Below are 20,233 nucleotides of genomic sequence, written 5' to 3'. Positions count from 1 at the left end.
TTTAGATTAATGTGGTTGTAGGGAATGGTTGAGCAGGTTTTTAAACACATACTTGAGAGAAGGGAAAGGATAGGGAATATTTTCTCAATAGTAGTGGTAGATTTCCTTATTAAGGAATCTGGTATTTGAATGAAAACTGAGCCTGGTGTATAAGTGACAGATGTATTAACATTGGAATGGATTTCATGACTATGTTTTGATAGATACATTCTTTAGGTAACTGACATTTTTAAAGTTGCTTTTGGCATGAGTGAAATGGTAATAAAGTTCTCACTAGAATAAATACTTTTTTTTTTTAAACAACTCAGATTATATTCTGGATTCATGAGGAAGGTTGGAGAACTGTAATGAAAAACTGTGGGTCTGAAGTGCTTAAAAATCAGTATATTTTTGGTTTACGGTAATAGCTAGAGATGTTATAGCTGTCTTACCATAGTTTTATGGATATACTGAAGGCACCTGGGTGTCTCAGTGGTTGAGTATTTGCCTTTGGCTCAGGTCGTGATCCTAGGGTCCTGGGATCAGCACCATTATTGGGCTCCCTGTAGGGATCCTGCTTCTTCCTCTGCCTATTGTTTCTGCCTTTTTCTGTGTCTTTCATGAATAAATAAATAAAATTGTTAAAAATAATGGGTATATTGAAATTTTATAAATCAGTTGTGAAATATTTGTGTATAACAAGTATCAAATGTTTAAATGGTTTATGCAGAGGTGTGAAAAATGAGAATAACTTGAAATAGTTTTGCTTATCTATGGTAAGAATTGGAGATTTGTAAAGTTTTGTCTGTAGTGAAAGTATGGTTGGGATGTAATCATTTTAAGCAGTAAATCTAATTTACTATATGCGAATGGTTAGCAGAGATGCCACTTTATCTGAAGCCAAAACAATAAATTAAGGTGAGCTATGAACTGAAACTTTCAAGTAATTATAAGTTGAACTAGGTAACATTTTTGAGTGTTGATACATATGGGATATTTCTTGAAGTTCTTGTCACACCTTGGAATTTGGAGGTTTTATCTGCATTAACCGTTGTTACTGCTTTTCTGTGCTTGAAAATAAGAAATAAGTTAAACTGACAGTTTAGGTAATGTTTTGGCTTAGAGTATCAAGAATAAAAGGTTCTTGATTTTTGTGACTGGTTGTAGTAATATGACTTGACTGAAAGAAATATTTGCTTTATTGAATTTGTATCCCCAAGGATGGTGAGGTCAGTTAGCCTATGGTTTGACATCTTTCTTCCCCTTTCTGTCTTAGGAAGAGGAAATAAGCCAAAAGAAGGCAACTACCCTGCATACCCTTTACCTTGGAAGGCTTTGGGACAGAGCCACTAATGAGAAATTAATCTTGCTCTGGATGTGGAGCTGGAGGGTTGGGGTGGAATGAGAGTGAGGATGTGAAGACAAAAAAATTTATAAAAACACATCTATCTTGGGCCTCCCGGCTGGTTCATTTGGTAAAGCATGTAAGTTCAAACCCCACATGAAGCCTCCAAAAAACAAAAACATGTCTGTCTTTATTACAGACGAAGACTATTGTTGATATTAAGTCTTTCCTGTTCTAATGACTCTTGAGACTTCACTTGATTCTCTCCAGAGAGGATAGGTGGGACTAGTGCAGCTGAACATGGTTGGGAAAGAGCTACATTAAAGTAGGGTTAGGGGGAATTTGAGATGGGAACATTCACTTGGCAATTTATTACCATTTTTTGTTAATACTCAGGAAATAGGGCCCTCTTCTTTTTTTCCTCTTTCTTCCTTCTCGATAAAATGCATGCTGACATAAGTGGATGCTAGCTATTGGGTAAAGTTATTTCTTTTAATCACTCAAGCAATTTTCTTTCTTTTCTTTTCTTTTTTTTTTATTTATGATAGTCACAGAGAGAGAGAGAGAGAGAGGCAGAGACACAGGCAGAGGGAGAAGCAGGCTCCATGCAGGGAGCCCGACGTGGGATGGGATTCGATTCCGGGTCTCCAGGATCGCGCCCTGGACCAAAGGCAGGCGCCAAACCACTGCGCCACTCAGGGATCCCTCAAGCAATTTTCGAAGTCATTATGCAATGTGCTAAAGAGTTTTGAAGGCTTAAGCTACTCTATATAGGGCAGTCCCGGTGGCACAGCGGTTTAGTGCTGCCTGCAGCCCGGGGTGTGATCCTGGAGACCCGGGATCAAGTCCCACATCAGGCTCCTTGCATGGAGCCTGCTTCTGTCTCTCCCTGTGTCTCTGCCTGTGTCTCTCTCTGTGTGTCTTTCATGAATAAATAAATAAAATTAAAAAAAAAAAAAAGCTACTCTATATAAATAGAGTTGGTGGAAAGCCCCCCACCCCCGGATGAGTGTTAGAAATAATGCAGATTTATTTACTATTTTTTTTTTTTTTTTTTTTTTATGATAGTCACAGAGAGAGAGAGAGGCAGAGACACAGGCAGAGGGAGAAGCAGGCTCCATGCACCGGGAGTCCGACGTGGGATTCGATCCCGGGTCTCCAGGATCATGCCCTGGGCCAAAGGCAGGCGCCAAACCGCTGCGCCACCCAGGGATCCCTATTTACTATTTTTAATATTTTATTCATGAGAGACACAGAGGGAGAGCTAGGCTCCCTGTAGGGAGCCCAATGTGGGACTTGATCCCAGGACCCCAGGATCACCCCTTGAGCCAAAGGCAGACACTCAACTGCTGAGCCACCCAGGCGTCTTGAGAGAGAATGAATCTTAAGTAGACTCCATGCTCTGTGTGGAACCCCACATGGGCCTCAATCTCACGACCCTGTAATCATGACCTGAGCGAAAATCGAGAGTCGAATGCTTAACTGAGCCACCCAGGCGCCCCAGTGCAGATAATTTAAAAATAAATGACAATTTGAAACATTGCGTTGTCCTTGGGTTCAGAAACTATTTTTGGAAGAAAACAAAAAAAGAAACTTTTTTTTTTAAGATTTATTTATTTATTCATTCAGAGAGAGTTAAGAGAGAGGCAGAGACACAGGCAGAGAGAGAAGCAGGCTCCATGCAGGAAGCCCGATGTGGGACTCGATCCTGGGTCTCCAGGATCACACCCCGGGCTGCAGGCAGCGCTAAACCGCTGCGCCACCGGGGCTGCCCAAGAAGAAACTATTTTTGAAAAGTAGCCATGCTATGCTGCCTGGAAGTCATGCAGATATGTAAATAGTGCCACATTAGAGAAAGGCCAATGATTGACTTATTTAGGAAAGCAAGTTCCTTTGTATGTCCTGGAGTTAGAATAGATTCAGGCTGGGGCACCTGGCTGACTCAGTCAGTAGAGCATACGACTCTTGATCTTGGGTCATGAGTTTGAGCCTAATGTTGAGCGTAGAATTTACTTAAAAAAAATAAAAATAAAAAAAAATGAAAAAAGACTGATTTCCTACATTGCTCATCACATGGTTACAATAACTGATGTAGAATCAAAAGTAGTTAAATCATGTTTGTATTTTTCAAGAAGGGAAATATGTGTTGCATTTAGAAGGCATTTGTATTAGGAAGGGTTGGAACCAAAACCATCTTGGCCCTTAAAGAGTTTTCTTTTTATTTTATGTTTTTGCTCATGAGAGACACCGGCAGAGATTTAGGCAGAGGGAGAAGCAGGCTCCCAGTGGGGAGCCTGATATGGGACTTGATCCCAGGACCCTGGATTACAATGTGAGCCAAAGGAAGATGCTCAACCACTGAGCCACCCAGGTGTCCCAAGAGTTTTCTTTCATAGTTCCATAATACCAGATTGTGCAGGTGAACAGGGTAATTGAGATGCTATAATTACATTATTGTCTTTTACATAGTAGTATATCAATGTTGTGTGATAAAAGCATGATACAACCTTTTTTTTTTTTTTAAGATTTTATTTATTCGAGAGAGAGAGAGAGAGAGAGAGAGAGAGGCACAGACACAGGCAGAGGGAGAAGCAGGCTCCATGCAGGGAGCCCGACATGGGACTTGATTCCGGCTCTCCAGGATCACGCCCTGGACCGAAGCGGCACTAAACCGCTGAGCCACCCACGCTGCCACCCACGCTGCCCGATACAACCTTTTCTAGTGGATGACAGTGATGCAAAACAAATAGAAAACACTTAAAGGATACTCCCTAAATGAACTAGATTTAACATTTTTTTCTTTTTTTCTTTAAGATTTTACTTATTCATGAGAGAGGCAGAGACACAGGCAGAGTGGAAGCAGGCTCCATGCAGGAAGCCCTATTCGGGACTCAATCCCAGGACCCCAGGATCATACCCTGGGCCAAAGGCAGGCACTAAACCACTGAGCCACCCAGGAATTCCCCAGATTTAATAGTTTTTAAAAAGTTTTTATTTATTATTATTTTATTATTTTTTATAGTTTGTTTATTTATTTATTTATTTATTTATTTATTTATTTATTTATTTATTTATTTATGATAGTCATACAGAGAGAGAGAGAGAGAGAGAGGCAGAGACACAGGCAGAGGGAGAAGCAGGCTCCATGCACCGGGAGCCCGATGTGGGATTCAATCCCGGATCTCCAGGATCGCGCTCTGGGCCAAAGGCAGGCGCCAAACCGCTGCGCCACCCAGGGATCCCTAGTTTTTTTTTGTTTTTTGTTTTTTTTTTAAGATTTTTTAATTTATTTACTCTTGAGAGACAGAGAGAGTGAGAGAGAGGCAGAGACACAGGCAGAAGGAAAAGTAGACTCCATGCTGGGAGCCTGATGTGGGACTCAATCCCGGGACTCCAGAATCATGCCCTGGGCCAAAGGCAGGTGCTAAACCACTTAGCTACCCAGGGATCCCCCTAAAAAGAGTTTTTAAAACATTTTTTCACTCATTAGAGAGTGCATGTGCATGGTGGGGAAGGGCAGAGAGATTCTCCACCCAGTGTAGGGTCCCCGTGCAGGGTTCAGTCTACACCCACTATGGGGCTTCAATCTACCACGCCAGATCGAGTCAGATGCTCCACCGACTCAGCCAGCCAGGCACACCAGAACTTTGTTCCTTTTACTACTTGAATAATATTCTGTTGTATGGATATACCTCACTTTGTTTATCCATTTGTCAGTTGATGGACATTTGGGTTTCTACTTTTTGTCATAATGCTGCTACGAACGTTCGTGTGCACATTTCTGGGCAAACGTTTTCAATTCCCTTGGGTATATACCTAGAAGTGGAATTGCTTGGTCATATGGTAATTCTTTGTTCAACTTTCTAGGAACTACTGGGAAAACTTTATTTTTTAATATATATATATTTTTTTAATTTTTATTTATTTATGATAGTCACAGAGAGAGAGAGAGAGGTAGAGACACAGGCAGAGGGAGAAGCAGGCTCCATGCACCGGGAGCCCGACGTGGGATTCGATCCCGGGTCTCCAAGATCGCGCCCCGGGCCAAAGGCAGGCACCAAACCGCTGCGCCACCCAGGGATCCCTATTTTTTAATTTTTTAAAAGATTTTATTTTTTTTTTATTTATTTTTTATTCTTTTTTTATGATAGTCACAGAGAGAGAGAGAGAGAGAGAGAGAGCGAGAGCGAGAGAGGCAGAGACACAGGCAGAGGGAGAAGCAGGCTCCATGCACCGGGAGCCCGACGTGGGATTCGATCCCGGGTCTCCAGGATCGCGCCCTGGGCCAAAGGCAGGCGCCAAACCGCTGCGCCACCCAGGGATCCCTAAAAGATTTTATTATTTATGAGAGAGACACAGAGGCAGAGACATAGGCGGAGGGAGAAACAGGATCCATGCAGGGAGCCCTATGTGGGACTTGATCTGGGACTTCAGGATCATGCCCTGAGTGGAAGGCAGACGCTAAACTGCTGAGCCACCCAGGCGTCCCCGTGGGAGAACTTTAAAAAAAGACCATTGATAGCTGGGTCCTATTCTGAACAGCTCTGATTTTAATAGAACCTGCTCTGATTTTAATAGAACCTGGTTTCATTGTTTGTTTATTTTATTTATTTATTTTAAATTTATTTTTATTTTTATTTGTATTTATTTTGGTTTCATTTTTTAGAAGTTGCCCAAGTGATTGAGCTGTGCAGTCAGGGGTGGTGATGGATAGTGATCTACTGTTCCGAGATTCTTTTTTTTTTTTTTTTTAAGATTTTATTTATTTAATCATGACAGAGAGAGGCAGAGACACAGGCAGAGGGAGAAGCAGGCTCCATGCAGGGATCCTGATGTGGGACTCGATCCCGGGTCTCCAGGATCACACCCCGGGCTGAAGGTGGCGCCAAACTGCTGAGCCATCAGGGCTGCCCTGTTCCGAGATTCTTTAACTTTCTTTGATAATTAGAAATGCTGATGCTTCTCGAGATAGTCCTGTTAACATTTAGGCATGGGTAGAATGGCGTATTTAGCTACTAAGGATGCTGACAAACCTGGGTTGAGACTTTCTAGTATTTCATGGACTAGCGGCTTTTTTGGATTTCTTAACTTTTTTTTTTTTTTTTCCCTTCCTAACTTGTTTTGACATTTTATTGGTTTCTAAGGCCCACTGTGCAACTACAGGATTAGAACATGGCAGGAGATAATACCATCCAATAATTCTATGTTGTTAGAGCCTTGTGAGGAGCTTGGAAGATTTCAAAAGTGGAAATTGAAAACAGAAAGCAGATTGTAGCTGTGCCATTGTGTATATGGGTGAGGTACAAATTTGGGTGGGATGGGGGGAAGACCAGAGAATAATCCATAAGAAGGTAAACAGAATCTAAATAGAGCAAGAAAAAAGTGAGTTTGTATGTGTCTGTGTTCAATAAGAATTACTACTGAATTTATGAGGAAGGCATCAATATTTTGTTCTGGTAAAGGGATGATTTATAGAAATTCTATTTAATCTGGTTATAGTTTTTTTTTTTTAAAGATTTTATTTATTTATTTATTTATTCATTCATTCATTCATTCATTCATTCATTCATGAGAGACAGAGGCAGAGACGGAGACAGAGGGAGAAATAGGCTCTTGCAGGGAGCCCAATGTGGGACTTGATCCCCGGACCATGGGATCATGCTGAGCCAAAGGCAGATGCTCAACCACTTAGTCACCTAGGTGTCCCTGTAGTTGGTCTTATAATTAAAATTTATTTTTACTTTATAAAATAGACCCTTTACTCTCTTGGCTGTGGAGTAGTAGCCCTCTAAAGGAAGGTATCATCTTGACATTTGGGGGGGTGCTTGTTTGAATGTAATGTAAATTAAGAGTATAGGATTTTTTTTTAAGAGTATAGTATATTTATAACCTGATAGGTCTTGTGAAATCTTATGTAGCATAGTCCCTTCCTCCCTTTTTGGGAGGAGAGAGAAAGGGCTATTAAAAGAAGGGGTTAAGACTGATCATGAATAATGAGTTTTCAAGAGATAGCAATAAGGTAGCTGCTGAGCTGGGGTTCTGGGTGAAAAACAGGGTTCAGAGCCAAGAATTTAGCAGTGTAGGAATAGGACAGATACATACTTTTTCCTCCTTGACCTTAGGTAACCTGAAAGAGGAAATAGGACTTAACAAATAATTTCTGATGTCCTGTAGTTGTTCAGAGTTCACAAGCATTTATCTTTTTCATGGGCAGATTATATGCACAGAACAGCAGAGCATATTGTGCTCCTCTGTCAGTGAAGCTTGGGTGTAGGGGAGTAAACCTTGTTCACCAGCTGCTTGAGGCTTGACCCTGCCCTCAGCAGCTGTGGAGAATAAAAGTATTAGCTTGGTCAGCTCCTGGCATGCAGGGCACAAGCAGTTTAGTTGCATGGAGTTGGGTCTCATACTAGAGTTTTTTGGCACCCTAGCCTGCTTTATGGTCTCTTGGATTGGGGATGTAGAGTTCCTCTTGTTGACTGCTCTGGGCCTCCCAAATCCGTTGAAATTCTTTTTTTTTTTTTTTTTTAAGATTTTATTTTTATTTTTTTTAAGATTTATTTATTTATTCATGAGAGACAGAGGCAGAGACATAGGCAGAGGGAGAAGCAGGCTCTTCTCAGGAGCCCAATTTGGGACTTGATCCCAGATCCTGGGATCACGACCGAAGCTGAAGGCAGCTGCCCAACCGCTGAGCCACCCAGACGTCCCTCTTTTTTATTAAATTAAATTTAATTATTAATTTTTTAAAAAAGATTTCATTTATTTATTCATGAGAGACACACACAGAGAGTGAGGTAGAGACACAGGTAGAGGGAGAAGCAGGCTCCATAAAGGGAGCCTGATGTGGGACTCGATCCCAGGATCCCAGGACCATGCCCTGGGCTGAAGGCAAGCGTTAAACCGCTGAGCCACCCAGGGATCCCCACAATGGGTATTTTCTTAATACGAAAAGCAAGAACACAAATTTTAAGTTAAATAGAAATAATGAAACAGAACTGATAATAAAAACTAACAGTATAGGGGGATCCCTGGGTGGCGCAGCGGTTTGGCGCCTGCCTTTGGCCCAGGGCGCGATCCTGGAGACCCGGGATCGAATCCCACGTCGGGCTCCCTGCATGGAGCCTGCTTCTCCCTCTGTCTGTGTCTCTGCCTCTCTCTCTCTCTGTGACTATGATGAATAAATAAATAAAATCTTTAAAAAAAAAAACAAAAAAACAAAAAACTAACAGTATAGAGCTAAGGGAGCACCTGTGGGTATCTGAAAGGTGGTGGAGATAGTTGAGATTCTGACCCAGAACCAGATCCATCATATCAAGTATGAGCTATGTAGGTGATGTTGACACTAGTTTTGTTCTCTTTTTCTTCTTTCAATTTTATTTATTTATTCATGAGAGACACACACAGAGAGAGAGGCAGAGACCCAGGCAGAGGGAGAAGCAGGCTCCATGCAGGGAGCCTGATGTGGGACTCAATCCCGGGACTCCAGGATCACGCCCTGGGCTGAAGGCAGGTGCTAAACTGCTGAGCCACCCAGGGATCCCCTAGTTACGTACTTCAAAGAAGAGGAAGCTAAGTAGAATCTTGTATATCTACAATTGAACCACTGGTTTTGCAGCAAAGTGTAGTGGCTGTGGAGCCAGATGACCTGGGATTGAATCTTGGCTTTACCCCTGGCTAGCTGCGAATCTGTATATCTCACCTTCCTGTCTATAAAATGCAAGTAATTAGTACGTACCTGAGTGTTGTTGGGAAGGTTAATGACTTAATTCTGTGTATATAAAGGTCTTCAATAGTATCTGGCACATAGTAAACAGTAAGTGTTTCCTGCTGTTACTATTTTACTTAAGAGTTTAGGCTTTTGTGAAATGAGTGAGTCAAATCTTTAATGTAGATGAAGGACCCCTGTTCCTCCCTAAGATAGTCCCAACACCTCTGATTTCAGGACTGAGTGAAGAGTATCTCTGAGCATTCTTGATGGAGACTTGCTTCTTGAACATAAATTGTATAGTCTGTTTTTAGTAGTTGAGCTCTTAGCTGACTAATTCATGTTGTCTGAGATAATTACATTCTCTTTGAAAAAGAGACATTCATTTTTGCTGTTTCTGGAATGTAGATTTTTTTTTTTTTTTTAATGCAGTAGATGAGATACCTCATTGTGTGAGCCTCCTGGTTTTAGAGCTATCTTCCAGTGCTGACACTTGGTAATACTAGCTTAAATAAAGTGATAAGACCACTTTGGTGGTTGGTGCTTTCAGCAAAATCTTCATAGTTCTCAGCATGTGTTGAAAACATGTTCTGGGGGAGAAAAAAAGAAAAAATGCTTCGGTAAAAGTGCAAGTGGCTGTTGTTAACTATTTTCAGTTTATTCTAAACTCTAGAGTCACTTGAAAATGCCAGTTTCACTGAAGTAATCTTATCTTTAAAAAAGTCCTTGAAAAAAATAGCAGTTAATAAAACATTTTCTAAAAATAGCCCTTTTAAAGAGAAAGTCTGTAGTTTAATCAAGTTAGTTTATTCTCCTGGCTTACTTTCCTTATATAACAAGTAATTTAGACTATTCCTGCACTTGAGATAAAGCTTTATATGGTATTTTGCTGATAGTGTTTTTAGAGGTCAAAAAATGTAGCGCTTCTTACCTGCTATTAATCTATCCTATCTTTAATTTACTCTGGATGAGGCTAGGTAAATATGAGTTTTAAAATTTGGTTGAATAGATTGAAATAACCTGGTGTTTCCTTCACTTCAAGAACCTGAGATATTTATGTTTGAATTTCTACTGTATTATTTTTAGAATCTTTTGCTCTTGTCTGTTTCTATTCTAAGAATTCTCTTGGAACCTGTTTGAGGGTAGTAGTTCTTGTGGGTGGAGAGTGATAGAGGGGATGGAACACAAGTGTAAACTGGATTCCTTTGGTCTGGCAACTGGGCGCTTATTGCCGAAGCATTTCTATTTACTACACATAACTCTGTGTCCAGAAGAAAGGACATAGAATTTCCCTGTGTGACAGTATGTTAAAGTTGTAGCTTTTTATAGTTTAGCTTCCTTGCCTTATTAATTTTAACAATTTGTTGATGGTAACAGTTTTTAAGGGTGTTGATAATTATTTTGATAACTTAGCTGTTACTTTGATTTGTGAATTCACGGTCTTCAGAAGTTTTATATAGAATTAATATAAGAACACTTGTTGAATTATAACATCTATTAAGGTATTTTCTGGCCTCTGTTTTTCTTTTTTCTTCAAAAATTTCGAGGAAGAGTGAGTGAACGAGAGAGAGAGAGAGAGAGCGCGCGAGCATTAGCAGGGGGGAGGTGCAGAGGTGGTGGGAGAACCAGATTCTCCTGCTGAGCTAGGGGCCTAACTCAGGGCTCAGTCCCAGGACCCTGGGATCATGACCTGAGCAGAAGGCAGATGCCCAACCCACTGAGTCAGAGCCACCAGGTGCCCCTGGCTCTGTTTTTCCGTAGGATGTCAGTAGCTTTTTTTTTTTTTTTTTTTTTTTTTAACCTTATGCTTGCTCTGTAAACTCTCAGTATCATCTTTGGAGTTTTCTTGCTGGATATCTTAAGCATTAAGTAAGATTTTTAAAATTAGTATTTTTAAAGATTTTAAAAAGTAAATTAAACCCACTGTGGGGCTTGAACTTGTGACTCTGAGATTGAGAGTAGCATGCTCTACCAACAGCCAGCTAGGTGCCCCGAGACTTTAAAAAATTTTTTTTTATTTATTGGTGTGCCTGAGTTTAGTCATTTAAGCATCTGCTTTCAGCTTGGGTCATGGTCATGGGGTCCTGGGATCAACCTCCATGTCAGGCTCTCTGCTCCGCGGGGAGCCTGCTTCTCACTTTCCTTCTGCCTGCTGCTCTGCCTGCTTATGCTCTTTCTTCCTTTCTTTGTCAAATAAGTAAGCAAAATCTTGAAAAAGAAAATAATAAAGATTTATTTATTTATTTGAGAGGGCAAGTGAGTGGGGGGGTGGGTATAGGGAGAGAATCTCAAGCATACTCCCTGCTGAGCACAGAACCTGATGCTGGACTCAGTTTCACCGATCCTGAGATCATGACCTGAGCTGAAGTCAAGAGTCAAATGCTTAACCGACTGAGCTACTCAAGACTCCTCAGACATTTTTATGAACAGAAATACAGCAGTTCTGACATTTCAGTCTTTAGAAGCATGAACTTGAGCCCATCATTTTTTTTCTTTTAATTTTTTGGGGAAGGATTTTATTTGTAATATTTCTTTTTTTTTTTTAAGATCATTTGTAATATTTCTGCCAAAAGTCTTTTGTTGTAACAGTTGATGTATATATAACCCAGAGCAGTAAAGCTTAATTAAAGGAGAAAAATGATTATTTCCAAATAACAATATGTAAACGTAAAGTAAGCAATGTACCTTTCATGTTTCGCAAAGCAATATAATTCTTGTTCAGCCATGGAACTGGGGACATTGTTTATACCCTAATCACATATATTGAATATAGATTGAGGATTGATGATTAGAATGTGAAGATATAAACTTTTAATGTTTATACTGAGGCAATGAATTAGTAAAATTGTAATAGTGTGAAACATAAAGTTTATGGTTTTCCTGATTGACAAATGAGGATCCAGGTACATTATATCAAAATATTCGGCTATAATGGCAAGGCTGTTAAGATTTATTTATTTATTTATTTATTTATTTATTTATTTATTTATTTATTTATTTATTTATTTTTAAGGCTGTTAAGATTTAAAGTCCTTTTTTTTTTTTGTTTTTTTGTTTTTTTTTTTTTAATTTTTATTTATTTATGATAGTCACAGAGAGAGAGAGAGGCAGAGACACAGGCAGAGGGAGAAGCAGGCTCCATGCACTGGGAGCCCGATGTGGGATTCGATCCCGGGTCTCCAGGATCGCGCCCTAGGCCGAAGGCAGGCGCCAAACCGCTGCGCCACCTAGGGATCCCTAAAGTCCTTTTTTCATAAGTCAAAAAACTCCATCTTAGCATCCATTCAGTTTAACCTAAGTTTATTTCCGTACATGCAGACTTTTATCACCAGATGGCACTCCTGTAAGAAGAAACTCTCATTTTGTTATATTTAATATACCTAGTTTATTTTTAATAAATGAGAGCATAGATGAATAAATAGTTCAAAAGATGAATGAGGAAAGGGTCACATAATTCAGAAGAAAAGCAACTGTTTGGAAATCTAAGTAAACTAAAAATTACTATTTAGTTTTACTCCAGGAGCACCACTCAGATTTTGATTGGATGTTCATTTTTTAAAAAATATTTTATTTGAGAAAGTAAAAGCGAGAGAGAGAGAGCACAGAGGAATAGGGTGAAGCAGACAACCTCCACTGAGCAGGGAGCCCCATTTGGGGCTCGATCCCGGGACCCCGGGATCATGACCTGAGCTGAAGGCAAGATGCTTACCCGACTGAGCCACCCAGGCACTCATTTAACTTCAGATACTTAAGATAGAATTATATAATGCTCAGAGGTGATTTTAGAAATAAGTAATGCCTTTACTTCAGAGATACTATTATGTTTTAACATGTCTATGGTACTTTATAGTTTAAAAAAGTATATTCATGTGTATTTATTCGTACTGGAGAACATTAAACTCAGGAAAAGCTCTAAAAATACTCATGGCAAAACAGTTAACCTTCTTCTGTTTAATATGACCAAAGCAATAAACCAGACCAACAAAACATCAAAATGGTTAAACTCAGAAAAATGATTCAAAATGTGTACTGATTGTGAGAGGCATACAGTAAGTTTTGGGGCTCCTGGTGGCTCAGTTGTTTAAGCGTCTGACTCTTGATTTTGGCTCTGGTCTTCATCTGAGTGTTGTGAGATGGCTCCATGCTCAGGAGAGAGGGAGGCAGAGACACAGGCAGAGGGAGAAGCAGGCTCCATGCAGGGAACCCGACATGGGACTCGATCCCAGCCGGGTCCCCAGGATCAGGCCCTGGGCTGAAGGTGGCGCTAAACCGCTAAGCCACCCAGGCTGCCCCAGGCCCCTATCACATCTAGAGATAGATGTGAGCAGCTTTTCATTGCTGATGTAATATATGTGTCTTGAGGAAATAGACTTTTTTTTTTTAAAGATTTTATTCATTTTCATGAGAGACAGAGAGAGGCAGACACATAGGCAGAGGGAGAAGCAGACTCCCTATAGTGAGCCTGATGTGGGACTAGATCCCAGGATCATGACCTGAGCAAAGGCAGATGTTCAACCACTGAGCCACCCAGGCCTCCCTGGACTCTCTTTTGTTTAAAATCCAAATTCTTTTATTTTGTGGGGTATTTCAACAAGGAATTGATTTTTTTCTTTTTTCTTTTCTTTTTTTTTTTTTTTTATATTTTTTTTAATTTTTATTTATTCATGATAGGCACACAGTGAGAGAGAGAGAGAGGCAGAGACACAGGCAGAGAGAGAAGCAGGCTCCATGCACCGGGAGCCTGACGTGGGACTCGATCCCGGATCTCCAGGATCGCGCCCTGGGCCAAAGGCAGGCGCTAAACCGCTGCGCCACCCAGGGATCCCTCTTTTTTTTTTTTTTTTTTTAAGGAATTGGTTTCTTAACCTACATCTTTGATTATACGTTTAAGTTGTGATCCAGAGTTTCTGACATTCAATTTGCTTTTGTGGTAACATGTAGATTAATGCCACTATATATTCATGATTTCTGCTTTCAGTTGAGGTCCTCTGTGTCACTCTTCAATTCTTTTTATCTGTTTTCTATTGTTTTCCTCTTATACTCAACCTTAGCAGCTGTCACAAACCTTTGCTGTTTTCTTAACATTCCTCTACCCACCTTCCATCTGGTATTCTCTTCTCTGCAGATGTTTTTGTCCATTTTACTAAAAAAAAGACTGATACAACACACTGTATTGATGTCTCTCCTAATCATAAAAATTTAGCTGCTGTTATGCTTCTCCTTTTCTTCATTCTGCTGGACTTGGGGAGGGATTCATCTTGCCCAAGGGGATCATTTTCCACCACTGCTGTTTCCGTGTATTACCTCTCAGTTATCTTCTCTTTAGCCTATGCATAGGTGTCTCTCTCTCTCTCTCCTTTTTTTTTTTTAAATAGAGATTTTACATACTTATTCATGAGAGACACAGAGTCAGAGATAGGCAGAGAGAGAAGCAGGCTCCGTGCAGGGAGCCTGATGTGGGACTTGATCCCAGGACTCCAGTATCATGCCCTGGGCCAAAGGCAGACAGGTGCTCAACCACTGAGCCACCCAGGTGTCCCTCACTCTCTTTTTCTTTAAGTTTCTTTATTTTTTTTAAGTAATCTCTATACGCAACATGAGGCACAGACTCATGACCCTGAAAATAAGACTTTCATGTTCCCCAGACTTAGCCATACAGGTAGGTGCCCCTAGGTCTCTTTTATTAAGTAAATATATATTAATTAAATTGTGTGTGTATCCTATATTAGGCCCTAGAAGAATGACGGTGATAGGACAGAAATAAACACTGTCCTCAAGGGGCTTACCATGTGTTAGACTTGCTCAGTGTTCATCCTTGCAAAGCTCTGCTTTGATGCTCTGTATCTTTTAGCTATCACCTCTTTCAAGTATGCTTAGTTTGCTGTCTCTCTTCCCCAGTCATCTTGACTTTTTCCTCCCCACTATTTTTTTTTTAATTTTTTTTTAATTTATTTATGATAGGCACACAGTGAGAGAGAGAGAGGCAGAGACACAGGCAGAGGGAGAAGCAGGCTCCATGCACCGGGAGCCCGACGTGGGATTCGATCCCGGATCTCCAGGATCGCGCCCTGGGCCAAAGGCAGGCGCCAAACCGCTGCGCCACCCAGGGATCCCCTATTTTTTTTTTTTTTTTTTTAAGATTTTATTTATTTGTTCATTAGAGACATAGAGAGCAGTAGAGACACAGGCAGAGGGAGAAGCAGGTTTCCCTCCAGGGAGCCCGATGTGGGATTCCGGGATCACACCCTGAGCCGAAGGCAGACGCTCAACCGCTGAGCCACCCAGCTGTCTCTCCTTACCACTATTGAGGTTTTGGTCACTAGTGACCTAGTTTCAAGAGTTCCAGTGGACATTCCATTGAGTGATGTAAAAGTTTTGAAATGTAAAAGATTTTACTTCATGTCACTTTAAGTAATGTTGTTCAACATAGCTATTTTTCTGAGTGTATATGACTGTCATGGAAAGTTAGGGAGATGGTAAGGTATATTACAGATGGACTTTGGGGCTTGATTCTGTGTGTCTTATTTTCATAGATTTTTGTCTCTTCCAGCCTGCTCTCTTGTGACTGTTTTCCTAGTTTAGGATTATGAAGACAATATATATTTCATAATATAGTACCTAGTTTGATTTGTAGGCTCTGTAGCCCAGGAAATAAGCAGTTAGGACTCCCTGTATTACATTTTAATGGTCTATGTAGAATTTCCGAGTTTGATTGCTTGTTTTTTGTTTCTTTTTCTAAATATTTGTTTATTTGTGAGACAGAGACAGACAGACAGTGGGGTGGGGTGGGGGGCATAGGACGAAGAGAGAGAACATCCCATGCAGACTTTGCACTGTGTGTGGAGCCTTATGTGGGCTTATTCCTAGGACCCTGAGCCAAAACCAAGAGTTGGATGCTTAAACGATTGCTCCACTCATCTGCCACCAGGTGCCCCTTGACTATGAATTTGACTATTGTGGGAGTCGGCTTGAGAATCTCTTCCTCTCCTTCTGTCCCTCCTCACCACTCACTCTTACCCTTTCTCATAAATAAATGTTTGAATTTGACTGTTGTAGGTAACTGATACAAGTAGAGTCATGGAGTATCTGTCCTTTTGTGACTGGCTTATTTTACTTAGCATAATGTCCCTGTAGTTTATCCATAGGTAGCATGTGTTAGAATTTTCTTCTTTTTGGGGGTGCCTGGCTGGCTCAGCCTGTGGAGCATGAGACTCTTGAACTTGGGGTCATGAGTTCAAGCCCCATGTTAGTATGGAGCCTATTTAAAAAACAGAATTTTCTTCTTTCTTAAGGTGGAATAATAGGGGGGTGGTGGAATAATCCCTGGGTGGCGCAGCGGTTTGGCGCTGCCTTTGGACCAGGGCGCAATCCTGGAGACCCGGGATCGAGTCCCACGTCGGGCTCCCTGCATGGAGCCTGCTTCTCCCTCTGCCTGTGTCTCTGCCGCTCTCTCTCTCTCTGTGTGACTATCATGAATAAATAAATAAAATCTTAAAAAAAAAAAAAAGTGGAATAATAGGGGTGCCTGGCTGGCTTAGTTGGTTGATCATGGGACTCTTGATCTCAGGATTGTGCACATTGGGCATGGAGCCTACTTAAAGTAAGAACTAAAAAAAAAAAAAAGTTAAACCATAGAATATTACTTAGCCTCTTTCATGTATATATTACATTTTGGTTATCTCTTCATCTTGGTAGAAACTTGGTTGCTTCCACTTTTTAGCTGTTGTGTATAATAGTGCAATGAACAGGAGTATACAAATACTTTGTCGAGACCCTGCTCTCAGTTTTTTGGGTATATACTCAAGTGGAATTTACTGGATGAGATAGGTTTTTTTTTTTTTTTTTTTTTTTTTTTTGAGGTTGCTATACTGTTTTCCACAGTGACTGTTCCATTTTCCATTTCTACCAGTAGTATTTAAGGGTTACAGTTCTCTGCATTCTCTACAAAATTTAATTTAATTTTTATTTATTTATAAAGATTTTAGTGAGAAAGAGAACTTGAATTGGGGGTGCAGAGGCAGAGGAAGAAGCAGGCTCCATGCAGGGAGCCTGACGTGGAGCTCAATACTGGGTCTCCAGGATCACACCCTGGGCTGAAGGCTGCGCTAAACCCATGAGCCACCTGGGCTGTCCTAAGTTTCTTTTTTAAAGATTTATTTTGTTTTAGAGCACAAGTGAGATTGTGGGTGGAGGTGGGGAGAGAGTCTTAAGCTGACTCTGCACTGAGGGTAGAGTCCTACGTGGGGCTTGACCTGAGATCAGGAGCTGAGCTGAAATAAAAACTGAGGTGCTTAACCAGCTGTACCACCAAGGCCCCCTTTGGTTTAAGGTTTTGATTGGTTTGATTTGGTTTGATTTTTTTTATTTGAGAGAGAAAGAGTAAGAGCATTAACTGGGGTAGAGACAGATGGAGAGGAAGAGGCAGACTCCTCACTGAGCAGGGAGTTTGATCCTAGGACCCTGGGATCATGACTTGAGCCAAAGGCAGATGCTTAACTGTCTGAGTCATCCAGGTGCCTTTGAGATTTCATTTTTTTAGTAATCTCTGCTCCCAACATGGAACTTGAACTCACACCCTGAGATCGAGTTGTATGCCCTCCTGACTGAGCCAGCCAGGTGCCCCGACTATAGACTTATATGTTTTTATTTTATTATTATTTTTAAAGATTTTTCTTTATTTGATACAGAGAGAAAGCACAAGCAAGTGGAGCAGGAGAGGGAGAGGCAGACTCCCCACTGAGCAGGGAGTCCAGTCTGATGGTGGGGCTCCATCCCGGGATCATGACCTGAGCCGAAGGCAGATGCTTAACCAACTGAGCCACCCAGGCACCCCCTTAAACCATAGACCTGTAGATTGCGTTAGTAAAAATTGACTGAATTGTTGCTAGGAAAATGTAAAATCTTAATGGATCGTTTCTTGAGAATTTGTGTTTTAGAGAACTTATGTTCTATCTCATGTTTCCTTGTTATCTCTGAATTTTATCCTTGCCTTTTACTATGATTTGGATGTTTTGCTTACTATCATGCTTGCTTTCTTGCAGATTTTCTATTTTGTACATACGTTATTTTGTATATACTGTATATGATGACTTCGGTGAGCAGTGACCGTTCCCGAGGTGCTCGGGAAAAAACACAGATTTCAGCGACACAGGCAACACAAGTACAGAAACAAGTAGTACAGGTAAGTTTTTATGGAACTCTTGTTTTGTGTAGAGTTAATTAGGGAGCACATAATTCTCCTTTGTAGGATATCTTTGGATTTTGAACTTTTTTTTTTAAGTAGATTGTATTTCCTGGGAAAGAAAAATATCATTGATCCAGATACTGTTGGTTGTTGTTCCTTATCTGAGTGTGAACTTTTTCCTTTTACCTATTAGCATCTGCTTTTTTTTCCCTTTTTCTTTTCTTTTTTTTTTTTTTTTTTTTTTTTTTTTAAGGATTTTTAAGTTATTTCTACTCCCAATATGGGGCTTGAACTTAGAGCCCTGAGATGAAGAGTCACATATTCTACCAGATTGAGCCAGCCAGGTGCCCCCCCTTTTCTTTATTATTAATCTAGGTATGTACCTGAATGTAGTATGAAAATCCAGACTATATGGACAAGTAATTCTCTGAAGTAGAGAAATAGCTGAATTATAAGAGACTTACAAAAAGCTGCCATTTCTTTCAAGCATTATTAGCTGGGGAGAGTCTTTTAAATATTAAGATGACTTTTAATTAACAAGGTCCATTTGTATAATATATATATATGTATATATATATATATATATATTTTTTTTTTTAAGATTTTGTTTATTCATGAGAGAGACAGAGTGAGAAGCAGGCTCCATGCAGGGAGCCTGATGTGGGACTTGATCCCGGGTCTCCAGGGTCATACCCTGGGCCGAAGGCGGTGCCAAACCGCTGAGCCATCACGGCTGCCCTGCATAAAATACTTATTTTTTATTTATTTAGTTTTTAAAAAGATTTATTTATTTATTTATTTATTTATTTATTTATTTATTTATTTATTTATTTAAAACACAGAGAGAGGCAGAAACACAGGCAGAGGGAGAGCAGGCCCCATGCAGGGAGCCTGACGTGGGGCTCGATCCCAGGTCTCCAGGATCACTTCCTGGGCTGCAGGTGGCTCTAAACTGCTGAGCCACCCGGGCTGCCCTGTATAAAATATTTAATGTTAAATAGTCCCTCCTTCTAGGAAGCCTTGATGGCTCAGTTGGTTAAGTGTCTGACTCTTGATTTTGTGTTAGGTAATGATCTCAGGGTCATAGAATTGAGCCCTGATTTTTTCTCTGTGCTTAGTGGGGGATCTGCTTGAGATTCTTTCCCTCTCCTTCCCCCCCTAAAATAAAAAAAAAAAAAATCTTAAGAAAACAAATAGTCTCTCTGTATGAATTTGTTTATATTGTTATTTTAAATGAAGTTGTATAATTTAAGTAAAATGTTAAGTATAGTACTTGGTACAAAATTTAACATTTTATCCATTGTTATTGAGTAGATTTATAAACCTTTTTTCAGAGGCCCATCATAAATTTCAGATTGATGATTTGACTATACATTGGTAGCTAATTACAAGTACTCTGTTATAATCAGTCATAACCAAGTGCCCTGCTGATGTTAAGGGACACAGAAAGTAGACTTTACTTGATTGTTGCCTTACATTTTTCAGTATAAGGTTAGCTTTGTACTGGGACACCTGGGTGACACAGCGGTTGAGCTTATGCCTTTGGCTCAGGGTGTTATCCCAGATTCCTGGGATCAAGTCCCACATCGGTCTCCTTGCATGGAACCTGCTTCTCTTTCCACCGCCTATGTCTCTGCCTCTCTCTCTGTGTCTCTCATAAATAAATAAATAAAATCTTTTTTTTTTTTTTAAGTTAATTTATTTTTTAAGATTTATTTATTTATTTATTCAGAAAGAGAGAGAGGGAGAGACATCGGCAGAGAGAGAAGCAGTCTCCATGCAGGGAGCCTGACATGGGACTTGATCCTGGATCTCCAGGATCACACCCCGGGCTGCAGGTGGCACTAAACCGCTGCGCCACCGGGGCTGCCCAATAAATAAAATCTTTAAAAAAGAAAAAGGTTAGCTTTGTGTTTTACTTCTATTAATAGACTTACATTCTGCTATTCAGTGCTTGTTCTTAACTACATTTATCCCAATAGATAATTATTCACAACTGAGAAGAGTCTCTTGTTGG

The 20,233-nt window shown here is 40.4% G+C and overlaps 1 protein-coding gene and 1 long non-coding RNA gene across 9 annotated transcripts in view; one reads left to right on the top strand and one right to left on the bottom strand.

The window, feature by feature from the left end:
• The window catches only part of UBAP2 (ubiquitin associated protein 2), a 124,621-nt gene that overhangs the window by 17,269 nt on the left and 87,119 nt on the right, over positions 1–20,233 (top strand). For 5 of the 8 annotated variants that reach the window (XM_072841683.1, XM_072841682.1, XM_072841686.1 and 2 more), the window contains exon 2: positions 18,074–18,213. The exons of 1 other annotated variant lie outside the window; for it this stretch is intronic. In XM_072841683.1, the coding sequence (XP_072697784.1) occupies positions 18,115–18,213 (99 nt within the window). In that variant the 5' untranslated portion in view covers positions 18,074–18,114. Of the gene's footprint in view, positions 1–10,195; positions 10,335–10,477; positions 10,535–18,073; positions 18,214–20,233 lie in introns of those variants that run through there. 2 more of the 8 variants (XM_072841684.1, XM_072841685.1) reach the window with 2 other exon arrangements.
• On the bottom strand, positions 9,385–10,385 carry LOC140641596 (uncharacterized). The gene is made up of 2 exons (XR_012038186.1): positions 9,964–10,385; positions 9,385–9,622 (listed from the first exon to the last, which is right to left on the bottom strand). It is a non-coding gene; the product is annotated as an uncharacterized lncRNA (long non-coding RNA).

This window comes from Canis lupus, chromosome 10 (assembly GCF_048164855.1).
Source record: "Canis lupus baileyi chromosome 10, mCanLup2.hap1, whole genome shotgun sequence".
Taxonomy (NCBI): domain Eukaryota; kingdom Metazoa; phylum Chordata; class Mammalia; order Carnivora; family Canidae; genus Canis; species Canis lupus.
The sequence above is the reverse complement of the archived record's forward strand: the minus strand, read 5'-3'. Positions and strand labels throughout refer to the sequence as shown.